The sequence below is a fragment of the Oryza glaberrima genome, chromosome 1 (assembly GCF_000147395.1).
Source record: "Oryza glaberrima chromosome 1, OglaRS2, whole genome shotgun sequence".
NCBI lineage: Eukaryota > Viridiplantae > Streptophyta > Magnoliopsida > Poales > Poaceae > Oryza > Oryza glaberrima.
Genome location: NC_068326.1, coordinates 37,782,401 through 37,797,974, shown reverse-complemented (window position 1 = coordinate 37,797,974; position 15,574 = coordinate 37,782,401). Strand labels below are relative to the sequence as shown.

General features: G+C 49.7%; 4 protein-coding genes across 4 annotated transcripts; all 4 read left to right on the top strand.

The window, feature by feature from the left end:
• Positions 1-1,456: 1,456 nt before the first annotated feature.
• Positions 1,457-2,749, top strand: LOC127760772 (chitinase CLP-like). The gene has a single exon (XM_052285071.1). It carries the CDS (start codon positions 1,457-1,459, stop codon positions 2,747-2,749), a length of 1,293 nt encoding a protein of 430 aa, XP_052141031.1.
• Positions 2,750-4,641: 1,892 nt separating this feature from the next.
• On the top strand, positions 4,642-6,184 carry LOC127760302 (chitinase CLP-like). The gene has a single exon (XM_052284544.1). The coding sequence runs from the start codon at positions 4,663-4,665 to the stop codon at positions 5,947-5,949; it is 1,287 nt and encodes a 428-aa protein (XP_052140504.1). The 5' UTR covers positions 4,642-4,662; the 3' UTR covers positions 5,950-6,184.
• A 672-nt stretch (positions 6,185-6,856) lies between these two features.
• On the top strand, positions 6,857-8,591 carry LOC127760183 (chitinase CLP-like). The gene has a single exon (XM_052284403.1). It carries the CDS (start codon positions 6,977-6,979, stop codon positions 8,294-8,296), a length of 1,320 nt encoding a protein of 439 aa, XP_052140363.1. The 5' UTR covers positions 6,857-6,976; the 3' UTR covers positions 8,297-8,591.
• A 2,498-nt stretch (positions 8,592-11,089) lies between these two features.
• LOC127759951 (chitinase CLP-like) lies at positions 11,090-12,382 on the top strand. The gene is made up of 2 exons (XM_052284166.1): positions 11,090-11,539; positions 11,654-12,382. Exons 1-2 carry the CDS (start codon positions 11,090-11,092, stop codon positions 12,380-12,382), a joined length of 1,179 nt encoding a protein of 392 aa, XP_052140126.1.
• Positions 12,383-15,574: the final 3,192 nt, after the last annotated feature.

Here is a 15,574-nt window from a genome sequence, read left to right as displayed (position 1 = left end):
CTCGTAGGGTATAACAACCAATGGCCCAAGTCTGATATAGGCTTTACTAGGATGAGCTTAGTCCGACCGTTGTGAGGTCACATTGGCTTGGCTTAGTTTGACCGTGTTGAGGCAATGATTTACAGGGCTTTTCTTCTCACAAAAAAAGAAAAGAGAGACCGCTTCATTTCCAGCTCAATTTACAGAAGTGTTTTTTTTTAACGGTCAATTTACAGAAGTGTTTGATATGGCACTCAAGTAAATAGGCCATATATAGGGTCTTTAACTGGAGGAAAGTACTCCAGAAGGCTGTATATCGTAGGTGCACTTTGCATTCTATGAGTTGTGTTCTGTTACAGTTTTCCCGACAGATGGTTTCAAAAAATATAAAAGAAACAATTTTTATTTTATGAATTGTGATTTGTTACCATTTTTTGACGAATGATTTCAAAAGATAAGAATGCGAAAGGGAATAAAAAAAACTTATGAAAGCTCAGTAGCGCACACGTCCTTAAGTATATGGAGAATGCACTGGACCCACCAGCGCTGGTGCTTTTCGTCATTGCTTGCGATAGGTTACATTGGAGGACTATATAAAGTGGTCGTGCATGATGTGATTAAGCGGTGCGGTACTAAAGAACGCGACGAGTAAAAGGTCGAAGCCATATGGCATGGGCTTGAAGTTGGGCCGGAATGTATGAGTGGAAGGGCCTTCTGTTGGCTCGGCCATCAGCTCAGCTGGGCTGTTTTCCATTGTATTATCCTGTGGGAGCTTCAACTATCTGAGTAATCAACCTGTTTTCTTGAGTTCTACTCCCTCGGGGACGAAAAGGAAGAAGTCAGAAAATGAGTTGGAGTCATTATTTTGTGTGTATACCCGACAAGATGGCTGAGGCAGTGAGGTGTAGTACGTGATTCACATGCTTGATTCATTTCATCTATATTTGAAACAAATAAAATAAATTCGCGTTTATAGTTCTATAGAACTAGGACACTCGAATCTCGATCGAGCCCATCCACGTGCCGACTGCCCACGAGTCAACTTCGTTTGCCGACTCCGATGTAAATCACCACCGTGCAACAACGGCATGGCTCGTTTTTCTTTCCTATGCATGGTGCATTATATTTCCTCTCTGCAATACTATTTGCCATCGGTCACGTTCACGTGTATATATGCCACCGTCACGCCTTCTCCAGGGCTAATTTATTCGCCGTGCATGCATACATGATGCTCACATTAAAGCACGTGTAACGGTGTAAGCATCTGGCGATTGCATATTAATTTGCATGGCGAAGCTTCCAATTGAATGATACAAAAATTGAAAACAAAAAATTAGTACTTACCACCTGACAGGCCACGACCACTAGCTCGATCTATATAAAGAGCAAACCATGCATTCATCAAATCACATCAGATTACCACACACTAATCACGATTAGCCTAACAAAACTCACGTACATATATACACGGTACACCATGTCGTCGCCGCAGGCCAAATCCAAAGGCAAACCGCTTCTCCTGGTGGTCATCTCCTTCCTCGCCGTGTTGCCGTGGCACACGCTAGCAAGCGGCGGCGGCGGCGGCGGCAAGCCCCTCGTCACGGCCGTCACCAAGGACGGCGCCACCAAGCTCTACACCATCGCCGTCAAGGACGGCCACCCCCTCGCCCTCGACCTCTCCGGCGAGCTCGTCTGGTCGACCTGCGACGCCTCCCACTCCACCGTCCTCCCCTACGAGCGCGAGTGCGTGGAGGCCAACCGCTACACGCCGCCGAGCTGCTGGATGCAGTACGGCGGCGCCGGCGGCGACTACCGCTACGGCAACAAGTGCACGGCGCACCCGTACCACGGTGTCACCGGGAAGTGCGCGCCGGGGGACCTGACGCGCACGGCGCTCGCCGCGGACGCCACCAACGGCAGCAACCCGCTCTACCCGGTCACCTTCCCGGCCGTCGCCTCCTGCGCGCCGGGCTCCCTCCTCGCCTCGCTCCCCGCCGGCGCCGTCGGCGTCGCCGGTCTCGGGCGATCCGACCTCGCGCTGCACGCGCAGGTCGCGGCGACGCAGAACGTCGCCAAGAAGTTCGCGCTCTGCCTCCCGAGCGTCGCCGTCTTCGGCGGCGGCCCGTTCGTCCTCATCTTCCCCTACTCGCGGCCGGACATCATGCAGAAGCTGTCCTACACCGCGCTCCGCCGCAGCCCGGAGCTCGCCGGCGGCAATGGCGGCGGGTACTACATCACGGCCAAGAGCATCGAGGTGAACCACCACCAGGTGCCACTACCCAACCACGGGGCGCCACTCGTCGTCCAGCTGAGCTCCATGGTTCCGTACACCGAGCTCCGCCCTGACGTGTACGGCCCGTTCGTCAAGGCGTGGGACGAGATCCTGCAATGGCCGAAGAAGGTGGCGCCGCCGGTGGCGCCGTTCGAGCTGTGCTACGAGAGCCGGACGATCGGCTCGAACCGGCTCGGCTACGCCGTGCCGGACATCAACATCAACCTCGAGGACGGCGCGGCGTGGTACATCTTCGGCGGCAACTCGCTGGTGCAGGTGGACGACGCCACGGCGTGCTTCGCGTTCGTCGAGATGAGGCTGGAGAAGGCCGGAGCCGGGTACGGCGGCGGCGGCGCGCCGGCGGTGGTGATCGGCGGGCACCAGATGGAGCACAACCTGGTGGTGTTCGACGAGGAGAAGCAGCAGCTCGGCTTCAGTGGCCTCCTCTTTGGGCTCCAGACCACCTGCAGTAACTTCAACTTCACTGTCGCTGCCTAATGGTTTACAGTTACACTTATAGATGGCCAAAAGGCCCGCCCGGCACGGCCCGGCCTAGGCACGGCCCACCAGCCATCGGGCCGGCACAGCCCGATCGGCACGTCGTGCCGGGCCATGCCGGCCCATGGGCTGCGCCTCCCGCCCAGGCACCGCCCAGGCTGGTGGGCCGTGCCGGGCGGCCCGAAGGCGCGGGTGGCCCATCGTGCCTTTTTTAAATAAGTCTATTTTTAGTCTCTGACTGTGACATATATATAGCGAAAATAAGTCTATTTTCCGTCCCTCCACTTTGGGCTGTGACATATATATAGTGAAAATAAGGCTATTTTCCATCCCTCCTCTTTGGGCTGACATATATATATATATATATATATATATATATATATATATATATATATATATATATATGTGTGTGTGTGTGTGTGTGTGTGTGTGTGTGTGTGTGAAATAAGTCTATTTTTCTTCCCTATCTTTCGACCGTGGCAAATAATATGTCTATTTTTACTCCATATTGTTTATGTGTCGGGCTTGGCCTGCGGCCCATCGTGCCGTGCCAGTGGAGAGGCCCAGGCATGGCCCGGTGGTCGGGCCGGGCCGTCGGGCCTCGGGCCTTTTGGCCATCTATGCTAGCATGTGCATTTCTGTAGTTTTTCTTACTAAAATTGAATAAGAGAACCATGTGTCCACTGTGATCAGCCATCTAGCAATGCCTTAAATTGAATAAGAGAAGAATAAAATTGGAGTGCTCGTAGATTGTTGTGAGCCATTTACTTGAGTGTGCTCGTAGTGCTCATAAAGGTCGTGCTGGTTTGCTTGGATAAGGATTCATTGCAATTTTCCTTTAAAAAAATTCATTGCGATTTCGTATTTGCTAATACTTCAGATCGATCGATCAATCTTCTATTACCTTCAGATCAACACAAGAGCATGTGTGCTGTCAGTGCACATATTATCACTTCTATGGAATACTCGAAAACTCAAATCATCCCTTAAGAAAATATTCCCTTATTTTTGCATGTCATTTAAAAAGGCATCAAAAAATTTAAAAAAAATTAGTAGAATAGATCAATATGCTACTTCACAAACATGCAAATTCAAATTCAATTTACACAAGTAGAAACAAAAATAACAAATTTGACTATGAATAGAACATGTAATTCACGGTTAAATTTTTTATTTTTGTTCTTGTATAAGTCAAATTTTAATGCAAAACGACATATCATATATTCATATATCTTGAAAAAAAATTTAATTATTTTTAATAACTTTTTGGATGTTATGTACAAAACGAGATGATGTCCTCTCGAGACAAAAAATCCATTTCTGAATTCTCGTTCAATCTCAAAATAAACTAACATAATGTGTTATATCATGAATGTATTAGATTTGTTTATCGTGGATTGGAGGAGTAGATCGAGGAGTGAAGCTTCACACGATCAGCGGCTTTGGAATACATGCTTGCTGCAGACACGTGCAACCTTGCGCAGAATCTAACGGGCTTTGCTGCCCGGGTTTTGCCTAAACCGGCAGCTAGCTCATCTTTGATTGCAAAATTTGACCTCTTCACCTTGTGATTATCCAAGTCAGCCAATCTTATCGCAAGTCACATTAGTCAACCGTGGGGAGAAGTGTTGTATATACCCTGCAGGCTGCAGCATGCATGCAACTTCAGTTCAGGCTGACTTACCACGTCTATGACTTTGCGAGCAATGCAATTACCATATATGGCTGCGTGCGCTTCAAAATAATCAGAGTCAACTACAGTACATTTACGGATTTACCGACTTACGTACGTGCAATCCATCGAAATCTTGCACACGGTAATTGACCAAACTCGCTCTATATATATAGTGATCGAACTCACTCTCGAAATCAAGGTGTAATCCGAGTTAAAAACCAAGCAAAAGTACAGTGTCATGTCGATGTTACGCTGCAACTTATCGCTCGTCCTCTCGCTAATCCTATTGGCGTTGCCACGGACGCTAGCTAGTGATGCGTACCAAGCACCAAGACCAAGGCCAATACTTGTCCGGATCACCAAGGACGCCTCCACCTCGCTCTACACCATGTCCATCAAGACGGGCGCGCGCCTCGTCCTCGACCTCGGCGGCCCGCTCCTCTGGTCTACGTGCCTCGCCGCGCACAGCACCGTCCCGTGCCGCTCCGACGTGTGCGCCGCCGCGGCCGTCCAGGACAACCGGTGGAACTGCAGCTCGAGCACCGACGGCCGCGGCGGCGCCGGCCTGTGCGCGTGCTCCGCCTACCCGTACAACCCGCTCAACGGCCAGTGCGCGCGTGGGGACGTGACGACGACGCCGATGCTGGCGAACGTCACCGACGGCGTGAACCCGCTGTACCCCGTGGCGTTCCCGGTGCACGCGGCGTGCGCGCCGGGCGCGCTCCTGGGGTCGCTCCCGTCGGGCGCCGTCGGCGTCGCGGGGCTGTCCGGTGCTCCCCTGTCGCTTCCGTCGCAGGTGGCGGCGTCGCTCAAGGTGGAGAGGAAGTTCGCGCTGTGCCTCCCCGGCGGCGGCGGCACCGGCGCGGCCATCTTCGGCGGCGGGCCGTTCCACCTCCTGGTGGTGCCGGAAGAGTTCGGCATGGTCTCGAACGGGCTCAGCTACATCAGCTACCTCAGGAACCCCAAGAACGGCGGCTTCTACCTCGACGTCGTCGGCATCGCCCTGAACCACCGCGGAGCGGACGTGCCCCCGGACTCCCTCGCCCTCGACGCCGGCACCGGCCACGGCGGCGTGATGCTGAGCACGGTGGCGCCGTACACCGCGCTCCGGCCGGACATCTACCGCGCCGTGATCGAGGCGATCGACGCGGAGCTACGCCTCATCGCGCGCACGCCGCCGTCGTGGCCGTTCGAGCGGTGCTACCAGAGGTCGGCGATGTGGTGGACGCGCGTGGGGCCTCCGCTCGCCACCGTCGACCTGATGCTCCGGAGCGGTGGTAACTGGACGTTCTTCGGCTCCAACATGATCGTGCAGGTGAACGAGGAGACGCTGTGCTTCGCGATCGTCGAGATGGGGCCGACGCCGGCGATGGACGAGTCGCCGGCGGTGATCATCGGAGGGTTTCAGCTTGAAGACAACCTGCTGGTGTTCGATCTGGAGAAGGGGAGGCTGGGATCGACTGGCCTGCTTTACTGGATCCGGACTACGTGCAGCAACTTCAACTTCAGCTGGGGGACTCCGTAGGCACGGTAGCGCGGGATTGAGATCCTATGCAGTCAAATATACGGTGTCTTTGTCATAGACATGTAGGTCTAGAGATCATCGGACTCATATATCAGTGACAAAGTCACGTGACTTCAACTGCAGAGGATTTTGATATGATAGCGCGAGGGATTAGCACTTTCGATATGGTTTAAAAAGTTTAGCGTTTCCACACCCACTTGAGTCTTGCAGTTAAATTTAGTGTGTCGTAGCGTAATTTGCCTAAATCCATTTCCTTTGTGTTAATGTGAAAACTGCAGGCATTTTGTTTCGCTGAAATCCATGGTCTTCCATAGTTAAATGCTCGGCTTCTCTGGTTTGAAGGTAGGCGGCAAGAAATCCAATTCAACGGTTTAAAATGGCCCCAAGTATCAAAGGCTTTTATCGGCCTATTGGGCCGGGCCGCGTCTGTAAAACGTGCTCACGTAGTCGAAGCTCTGGAAAAAAAAATCGATGTACTAGTACTCCATCAACAGCCTCGTGAGTCGTGACAAGCAGCAGTGAGTCGGCGACGTGAAGGTGTGATCCCCAAATAAAAATGGGCAAAACCGTGAACCACGTGTACTGGCGTTGCTACGCAAAGCTTCGAAACGAGGATCCATCCAAAAAAACCACATGGTCTGATCAATGCCACTACTACTCCATCGTCAGAAGAGCCAGAGCTGACCTGAGCACGCTAATCCAGCACGAGGTAATTGACCAAAAATAATTCTTGCTCCAACCCTTTTCTAACATTTAAAATATGTTTCAAAATGATCAATCACTTTCAATTCTACTCTATCCACCATCTCACATCTAACCGTACATTATTTATTAAGAACTATTATAGTTTTATTTCTTAAACTTTATACATGCTAAATAATCTAGAACAACAAGTATTTTAGGACATAGATAATTAAAACACACACTTCCTCTTCCATCCCGGTCGCAGTACGCACATCTATATTATGAGCAAAGGACATTGCCGACGTTGATCAAAGCCATTGAGGCCACCACCGATTCAGCGAGAATGACGTCGTTACGCTGCAGCAGCGCACGTGTGCTCCCATGGCTCGGACTCTCGCTTCTGCTCGCGTCACTGCCACCTCCGACCGCAATGGCGGCCACCGATCGCCGCCGCCCGACGCCGTCCAAGCCCATCGTGGCGCGCCTCGGCAAGGACGCCGCCACCTCGCTGTACACCGTCTCGGTCGGCGGGCCGCCGCTCGTCGTCGACCTCGCCGGCCCGCTGCTCTGGTCGACGTGCCCGCCCGCGCACCGCACGGTCCCATGCAGCTCCAGCGTGTGCAAGGTGGCGAACTGGTACCGGCCTCCGGCCAGCTGCCCGTACTCCGACGGCGGCCGGCCGGGCTCCGGCGACAGAGGGTGCGCCTGCGCCGCGTACCCGTACAACCCGGTGAGTGGGCAGTGCGGACGCGGGGACGTCGCCGCCGTGCCGCTCGCCGCGAACGCCACGGACGGCAAGAACCCGCTGTTCCCGGTGTCGTTCTCGGCGTTCGCGTCGTGCGCGCCCGGCGGGCTCCTGGCGTCGCTCCCGTCGGGTGTCGCCGGCGTCGCGGGGATGTCGAGGCTGCCGCTGTCGCTGCCGTCCCAGGTGGCGTCGTCGCTGAAGGTGGAGAGGCAGTTCGCGCTGTGCCTTCCGGCCAGCGGCGGCGGCGACGGCGCGGCCATCTTCGGCGGCGGGCCGTTCCAGCTCCTAGCGGCGCCGCCCATGGAGATCGCCGAAGGTCTCCGCCGCAACCCCGTGCCCCTCCTCAAGAACCCCAAGAATGGCGCCTACTACCTCCGCGTCACCGGCATCGCCGTCAACCTCGAGGCGGTGCCCATCCCGCCCCGCGCGCTCGACCTCGACGTCCGCCGTGGCACGGGCGGCGTCACGCTGAGCACCGTCGCGCCGTACACCACGCTCCGGCCCGACGTCTACCGCGTGCTGCTCGGGGCGTTCGACGCGGCCACGTCGGGTATCCCGCGCGCGGCGGCGGTTAGGCCGTTCGAGACGTGCTACCGGGCGTCCGCGCTCGGCACGACGCGGCTCGGCTTCGCCGTGGCGAACATCGACCTGGTGCTGGGCGGCGGCCGGAACTGGACGCTCCCCGGCGGCAGCTCGCTGGTGCAGGTGGACGAACAGACGGTGTGCTTCGCGTTCCTCGAGATGATGGGGATCTCGCCGGCGGCGGCCGACTCGCCGGCGATTGTCATCGGAGGTTTCCAGATGGAGAACAATCTGCTGCTGTTTGATCTGGAGAAGGGGACGCTGGGGATCAGTTCGCTGCTGTCCGGACTCCGTACCGGGTGCGGCGCCTTCAACTTCACCATGGGAAGTTCTTAAGATGAACTGATTTTGTACTTCCATTTTAGTAGTACTTCAGAAGTCCAGATGTGTGTAACTCACGTACTGTTGGTGGGTTAGCGATCGGAATAAACGACCAAACGGTAAGATCAACCAAATATTAATTACGGCTACAAACACAGTCTAATCCTTTGGGCCGAAGGAGGTTTTGAGAGCGTGGATTATAAGCTCTCGAGGGGACATCCCCTCATTGGCTTCTACAATCCATAACAATTTGTGAAGATAGATTAATATGTGATATATCACTACACAAATATGTAAATTAAAACATGACTTCTACAATCCATAACAAAAATAATAAATTAAACTGTGAATAGTATACACATACTCACAATCATATATTTGTTATTTTTGCTATGGATTATAGAAGTCATATTTTAACTTGCATGTTTTTGTAGTGATACATCACATATTAATCTATCTTCACAAATTTTTTCATATTTTTTATGACTATTTGGATAGCGTGCATTTTTACGACTGTTTGACTATTTTTTAAAACAGTTTCCGAGGTTTTGACGAACTTGTTTGGGACGCAAGAGTTTTTCTCAATTTGTACAGGATTTAAACCGTTCTATTTGACAATGCCTCTTCTCTGAAAAAAAACTGTTTATTTTGTTTTATTTTGTTTATTTTGCAAAATTCATATGACATCTTTGCCTAACATTTAAATGCAACCCTTACTACTGAATTTTGCAGTGTGATACCCGTCAAAAAAATTTCGCAGTGTGATGTGTGAGGAATGGAATGTACACCTTGAATGCTCGGGCTCCGGATTCAGCTTAGAAGGCACTTCATAAACAGATCCTTGCGACGGCAGATTCCTTCAGTCTTTTGCATGTTTGATACTTTGATGCATCGTTGAGACAGTTTTTGTACCCACTGAGCATTTTCTTGAGTAGTTTTGTCATATGAAAGTGTAGTAATATATTGTTCCTGATGTTCATGTCACAACCGTAGCAAGTTTTCTTCTGCGAGCATTGCTCGGATGATCTGATCTAATCTAATCTGACGATGTAGCTTAGCTAACTACAAACATCTCTCTGAAGAACAATTCAAAATCCATATATACTTGAGCATCAAGCTTGAAAAATTCCAAAAAAATTCACAAGATAGGTTAATATGTAATATATCACTTCACAAACATGCAAGTTCAAATTCGACTTCTACAAGTTGTAACAAAAATAATAAATCAAACTCTAACTAGTATACGTATATTCACAGTCAAATTTGTTATTTTTGTTATAACTTGTAGAAGTCGAATTTGAACTATAACAAATTTGACTATGAATATACCTATACTAGTTAGAGTTTGATTTGTTATTTTTGTTACAACTTGTAGAAGTCGAATTTGAACTTGCATGTTTGTAAAGTGATATATTACATATTAACCTATTATGTCAATTTTTTTGAAAAATTTTCACAACCATTTAGATGACGTGCAAGAAACGGGTGGATGTCCAACCGAGTGTTTAAAACAGTTTCCTGTGATTGCCATATGACACTCTCACACATATTGCATTGAGATCAGACGAGCGCGGAATGAGGATCGCCTAACCGTTCCAAAAAAAAAAGAGGATCGACGTTTTCCCAGCCGAAAAATGGGGTCGGAGTTTTAGTCTCCGAACCATTGGCGGTATATTTTCATTTTGTCCTTTTCATTTTTCCATCTCTCTTCGTTAATTTTTTTTTCCCAATCTCTCGTTCCATCAGCACATCATCAGGATGAACGTTTTCCTCCGCGGGAAGCAATCTGGACCGCTGAAATTTGATCGAACGGTCAGGACATGCCCAAATTATATTACACAGGACCCACGTTTTACACCGAATTAAAGCCCAGGCTCATGAAGTTAGGTCCGGTCTAGTACAGCTGGAGCTATAGCCCAACTCACCTTAAATGATAGTAGAACTGAATGGAGCTCTCACAAAATGAAAAAAAAAAAAGTAGAGCTGAGCTTAGCATGCTTCATAACTTTATTTCAGATTCAACTTCTGTATCTAGATTTAAAAGTTGGAGCTGAAACAAATAGACCCTTAATCAACCCAACACCAGCACACCGCCACCCGTTCACACGATCTGGACCGTAGAAGCTTGATCCAACGGTCCATGGTCCATGGATAATACTGAATTGCGAGTTCGTGACAAACGTGACTAGCTAGTGAGAGGTGCTGAGAATCGAAGCTGGTGAGTGTCACGACTAACAAGAATAATATCATATCCTTCCCAGATATCGGTGAATTCGTTCAAGTGGCGTACGCAAACCTCAAGGTTAGCATTATGAAAACCCATATGATACTAGCCACGAGGTAATTGTCTGAGCTAATTAGCACAAACAGCACGTGCAGATGTACTTCGTAGACTTCATATACACGCCTAGTTGAAGTTCCAATATCCTCGAAAAATAAAAGAAAATCCAGTGATTACAAGGGTTTACCAAATCGTTTTACATGAAGTTAACACCGCCTCACAGTTTGACTGTTATCGTGATGTATACTGTGGTTTCAAAAACTGAGAAGATTACTGCACGTGATAACCGGGTTTGATGGTTATCGTGATGTATACTGTGGTTTCAAAAACTGATAAAGTTACTGTACATGATAATCGGGTTTGACGGTTATCACGATATATACGGTGGTTTCAAAAACTAAGAAGGTTATTGCACATGATAACCGTGGTTATGTAAACCCTGCTGGTCTACTGTCCACGTAGACAAACCACTATAAATACGCATACAGACGCATGCTAAGTCACCCACAAATTAAACATACTCGGCCATGTCGTCCAGCTACAAGATCGCGCTCGTGCTCTCGCTGCTCGCGGCGCCGCTGCTGTGCGCGCTCGCCGCCGGCGATGGCCAGCACCGGCCACCTTCCAAGCCCATACTGACCCGCCTCGCCAAGGACCCCTCGACGTCGCTCTACACCGCCTCCGTCAAGAACGGCGGCGGGCAGCTCGTCCTCGACCTCGCCGGCCCGCTCGTCTGGTCCACGTGCCCGGGGAAGCACCGGACGATCCCGTGCGGCGCCGGCGTGTGCGCCGTCGCCAACCGGAACCACCGCCCCAACTGCCCGTACACCGCCGCCGGCAGCAACGGCGGCGACGGCGGGCGCTGCGCGTGTTCCGCCACCGCGTACAACCCGGCGAGTGGCCAGTGCGGGTACGGCGACCTTACCACGGTGCAGCTGTCGGCGAACGCCACCGACGGCAAGAACCCGCTGTTCCAGGTGTGGCTCTCCGCCGTCGCGTCGTGCGCGCCGCAGCCGCTGCTGGGCTCGCTCCCCGCCGGCGCCGCCGGCGTCGCTGGCCTCTCCCGGGCGCCATTGTCGCTGCCGCTGCAGGTCGCCGGGCAGCTGAAGGTGGAGAAGAAGTTCGCACTGTGCCTCCCCACCGCCGGTGATGTCGGCGCGGCCATCTTCGGCGGCGGCCCGTTCTGGCTCCAAGCCGCGCCGCCGCAGCAGGTCAGCGACCGTCTCAGGTACACCCCATTGCTCAAGAACCCCAAGAACACCGCCTACTACATCGGCGTCACCGGCGTCGCCGTGAACAGCGTCCAAGTCCCCCTCCCCCCGGGCGCCCTGTCGCTCAGCGCTCGCCAAGGCACGGGCGGCGTCGCGGTGAGCACGGCGACGCCGTACACCGCGCTGCGCTCCGACATCTACCGGCCGGTGCGCGACGCGTTCGCGGCGGCCACGGCCGGGCTCGCGCGCGCGCCGGCGGCGGGGCCGTTCGACCTGTGCTACCAGAAGTCGGCGCTGCCGCCGACGCGCATCGGCCCGTACACGGCGAGCGTCGACCTGATGCTGGCCGGCGGCCAGAACTGGACGATCGTCGGCGCCAGCGCCGTGGTGGAGGTGAGCCAGGAGGCGGCGTGCTTCGCGTTCGTCGACATGGGCGCCGCGGCCGCGCCGGCGGTGGACCACTCGCCGGCGGTGATCATCGGCGGGCATCAGATGGAGGACAACCTGGTGGTGTTCGACCTGGAGAAGTGGCAGTTCGGGTTCAGCGGCTTGCTGCTCGGCACCATGACCAGGTGCGGCAACTTCGACTTCAGCATCGGCAGCCAGTGAGTGAATCGTACGAGCAGAGCGTGAATGCACGCACAAAATAATCAGACACGACACGTTCAGGGTTACTCCCTCCGTTAAAAAAAAAAAAAGACAAACCCTGATTTCCGTGTCCAATGTTTGACTGTCCGTCTTATTTAAAAAATTATAAAAAAAATTAAAAAAATAAGTCACGCATAAAATATTAATCATGTTTTATCATATAATAACAATGAAAATACTAATTATAAAAAAATTTCATATAAGACAGACAGTCAAACGTTGGCACGGAAATTTAGGGTTTACCTTTTTTTTTACGGAGGGAGTATGTGTTGTTGCCATTTCGACACGTGTCAGTCAATTAGTTGAGATGATGATAAATCTCACTGTCTTTTTTTCTGTAGTATCGTTGGCCCTTCGTCTGTCCTATTTCAAATCGATGAATAAAAGTGTCCTCAATTTGTCAGCTTGGTTTGAATTCAGTTCATGTACTGTCCGCTAAAATGGCAATAATCTCGACATCTCTTCGCTGCTTCGTAGTAACAAGAAGTGTTCCATCTGAAGCTGAACTATCTGAATTTCTGAAGAAACAAAGATAAGCTCCTTTCTTTTCAAAAAGGAAAAAAAAGGAGCTCCCTGGGCAGAAATGAATTGGTGCAGTCTTCAGGTAACTATCCAGTTTCGGCCCATTTAGACGATGACCAACTCCCAACTTGGGCCGGCACTGCCATATTATGGCCTCGTGGGTCCACTCAAAGATCCCAGAATCTGAGCCTGAGCTATGCACGTCACCATGTCAGCGTCTGCCTCTCCTCTCGTGTCATCTCATCTCATGATCAGAATTCAGAGTTTTTTCAGACCTTTCCTTTCGATCCATGGATAGATCCAAGGAAAAGTTAAGAGTAGTAAAATAAACAGCCAAAATTGCTAAAGCGACCTCTTCCTTTTTTTTTTTCTCTACTTTCTCACCATCACACCAAAAAAAACAATTAGGGGAAGTATAAGTGACGTGGTGCTTAGAGTCATGAGTCCATGACTCCACCCACCAGGATTCAAATCATAATGTACATGTATATTACGCACATGCAGGTAGACTTTCAATAAGATTTTAATGAGACCAGTGATGAGTCGCTGAATTTCGTCTCGTAGAATATGTGTTAGGGACACATCCGAGAGGATATGAGTGTGGTATTATATGTACAGTGATGTGTGCGCGTATACGTCTACCGCGTAACCTAACACCCAATGCTGGGAAAAGAGAAGAGCAGAGAGCATGAGCAGTGGATGGTGATTAGCGAGAGCGTTACGGCCACTGTACCAACCTTCGGTTTTGTCAGCGAGTGTGATGGCCACCGGCGGTGAGAGCGTCCGGAAACCTCTCGTTTTCTAGGAGCGGTTTGGCTGGAAAAGGACTTGGAGCTACTGTGCTAGCTAGGAAATTGGAATGGCCGGTGGTCGGCTGGAGAGTGAGACCTCAACCACCGTAGACGAAAACCTGAGTACCTTTGAAGGAAATCAAGTCCCAGGGAGGACAGGGCGATTTACACAATTATGTAGATTTTGTTTTTCTTAGTGAGTGTTTGATTACTGCTCTCTCGTTTGAAGTTGAAGCAATTTTTTTAAAAGAAAAAACTACGGTAAAGTTGCTTTAAAAATCATATTAATATTTTTTAAGCTTTTAAAATAATATTCAATTAATCATACTCTAATGGCACATCTCATTTTACGTATTTTCTCATTTCTCTTTCTCTCAACACACTCTAATAATACATTTTTTTATAATGACATAGGAGTGCTAGTGAAACATTGGCGGGGTTGGTTGTTCGTTATATTGTACTACTAGTATTTAGCATTGATAATCGTTTTTATGTATACAACTGTAAATATTGCATCATGTACATTTCAATTTCTATATTATGATGATATTAATAATGTTGCAATTGTGCAAAACAGATTAAATCCCCACGCGAGAAAATAGGAGCACTGCCTTTCTTTAGGGAAAAATATAGCTAGCATTACTAGCGACCATCGACATAACCCCCGAATAGATATCCCCAAAGGAGAAGTAATTACTATAATGTAATAAAGTCAAAAGCATGTATGCTCTATCTTAGAAACCTACATAATAGTTATTAAATGTACTCCTTAATCACGATATAATTGGAAAGAAGATCATATAGCTAACTTTGAGGAAAAGTTTTGTTATATAAATCAGACAACTTTAAAATCATGATTCTCATGCCATTTGAATCATTGCATGAAAAGGATTTTCTTTATGAATACTCTTTTCTTCTTTTTTCATTGTGTATGTAATACTACTAACACATTAACAAAGTTCTGTGTCCTGACTCTATTTCGCTAAGACTCCTTTTTTCTCTTTTTTTTTCATTGTGAAACAGTACACTGCAAAAGTTGTCTATCCTAGCGTGCTTCCAATTTATTAAACATGGTACAAAGCCATTTTCTTATATTTAAGACTTCAACAACCATTTTTTTATCAGAACTTTAATAATTGCTCGACATGAAGAGTAGAGATATGCACATACTCCACTTAGGTAAAAGTAAAACAAAAACCAAATAAAAGGATTCTAGAGCATGTGCTTTGTTTGTTAGGAGTAGTTCATACAAACAAATGTAAAGTAAAACAACAAAATAAAATGAAGAATAGAATAAAAGGATTCTAGAGCTAGTGCTTAGTTAGTTAATCTGTATCTTGGAAGCAACAGATAACCTCACCAATTTAGTGATTGAGCACCATCAACTTCACTGTCAAGTCTCATCCGAAGGGAGTGAAAGAGGATTTACAAAATCGTGTGACTATCGCGGCTATCACGTGCGATAATCTTCTCAGTTTTTGAAACCATGGTATATCACGGTAACCCTACCCTAAACTGTTTGATAAACGCTGGTAGAGCATCAATCACAAGCATCAATGGAAGCTCTGTTGGGTGTGCAACTACACTGCTACAGTATTGATGGATGACCATGATGCCGCACCCTCTGCAAGACTGCAAATCCACGTGGAAATCCACAGTCAATGTCCCCCTGGATCTCTCTCGGTAGCAGTAAAAACCAACCAGGCCGGCCCACGTGGCGGTGGGCCATTGGACCATTTGACGATTCGGTTGATACTTGCGCGACCCTGCGCGGGGTACTGGTAGGAATGACTTTGAGCGGAATGAATCACGCCGTATATTTCCGGGCATGTGCCGTGTG

Excerpts from the sequence above, each read along its gene's own strand:
- LOC127760772 (XM_052285071.1), top strand. The coding sequence starts at position 1,457 with ATGTCGTCGCCGCAGGCCAAATCCAAAGGCAAACCGCTTCTCCTGGTG.
- LOC127760302 (XM_052284544.1), top strand. The coding sequence starts at position 4,663 with ATGTCGATGTTACGCTGCAACTTATCGCTCGTCCTCTCGCTAATCCTA.
- LOC127760183 (XM_052284403.1), top strand. The coding sequence starts at position 6,977 with ATGACGTCGTTACGCTGCAGCAGCGCACGTGTGCTCCCATGGCTCGGA.
- LOC127759951 (XM_052284166.1), top strand. The coding sequence starts at position 11,090 with ATGTCGTCCAGCTACAAGATCGCGCTCGTGCTCTCGCTGCTCGCGGCG. Across the intron at positions 11,540-11,653 it reads GCAAGAACCCGCTGTTCCAG|GTCGCCGGGCAGCTGAAGGT; the intron begins GTGTGGCTCTCC and ends CTGCCGCTGCAG.